At 37.3% G+C, this 1,043-nt stretch overlaps 1 protein-coding gene across 1 annotated transcript in view; it reads left to right on the top strand.

Moving 5' to 3' along the window:
* The first annotated feature begins 813 nt into the window (after window positions 1-813).
* LOC107576004 (cadherin-15-like) overlaps window positions 814-1,043 on the top strand; it is a 16,979-nt gene continuing 16,749 nt past the window's right edge. Inside the window, exon 1 of the mRNA XM_016262292.1 lies at window positions 814-864. Within this exon, the coding sequence (XP_016117778.1) occupies window positions 814-864 (51 nt within the window). The remainder of the gene's footprint in view (window positions 865-1,043) is intronic.

Genomic DNA, 1,043 nt, shown 5'->3' with positions numbered 1-1,043 from the left:
TTTTTTTTTTTTTTTGCTTTTACTCGAACCGAATGAAGGTTTAAAGTGGAAATCCTCATTTTCAAATAGACGAACATAAAAAGGTATTTTAAATAAATGATTAATTTTTTTTCAGTGCAGGTACAGTCTTAAAAATAAAGGTTCCAAAAAGGGTTTTCACCACAGTGCAATAAAATAACTATTTTGTGTCATTGAAGACCTTTTTTTTCATAGCGTGAAGATCATTTTAAAATTCGAAAGAACATTTTTCTCCTATAAAGAACCTTCTGTGCATTTAAAACAGTTCCATAAATTTTAAAGGTTCTTTATGCTACCACTGATGCCAATATGGAACCTTTATTTTTAAGAGTGTAGGCTAATACAGACCGCCTTGACACAGATGCACATTTAAAAAGTCATGCAGTCATAGGAAAATGTTTATTATTTGAGCACTAATTCTCATGTTGTTTACTGTTTAGGATGGGTATTATGTGTCCTCCTTCAGTGCTCTGTTCTCTATGTTCTCTTCATTGGAGGTATATAATTGTCACTGAATGGGTCATGGATTTTCGAACCTAGAAGTTGTGGGGTGTGTCCATGCCATGGGAGAGTGTTGTGGGGGCTGGGTTCAGGCGGCCCTGCACACATGTGCTGTCACTCAACCACCCTGCACAGGCAACCCAGACTAAGAGACGAGGAATAAGAGCTTCTAGTAGCCTGGAGACGCCTGTGTCCCTGCCTCATTGCAAATTTAGCTTGGACACTGTTGTTCAAGTCTCCAGTGTTGTATCATTTGGCAGTGATTCATTGTGAACAGTAAGGATCAAAAGCCAGATGATGAAGGCTGTGGCGGTCCTGGGTGCACTGCTGGCTGTTGTGTGTCAGGTGAGTTGAGCTTTACATATTAAGTGTATTCTGTGTATTTAAACTTCAGGCTCAGTAAACTGTAAGTTTCACTGTAAAATATCTCAATGTTAATATAATATTAAAATACATGATAGAATCAAGCAATAAGCCCTGTGAGGTTACTATTCAAGAACTATTTTTCACACTGTAAAAAAAAA

This window comes from Sinocyclocheilus grahami, unplaced genomic scaffold, assembly GCF_001515645.1.
Source record: "Sinocyclocheilus grahami isolate Dianchi unplaced genomic scaffold, SAMN03320097.WGS_v1.1 scaffold3107.1, whole genome shotgun sequence".
In the NCBI taxonomy this organism is placed as follows: Eukaryota; Metazoa; Chordata; class Actinopteri; order Cypriniformes; family Cyprinidae; genus Sinocyclocheilus; species Sinocyclocheilus grahami.
The sequence above is the reverse complement of the archived record's forward strand: the minus strand, read 5'-3'. Positions and strand labels throughout refer to the sequence as shown.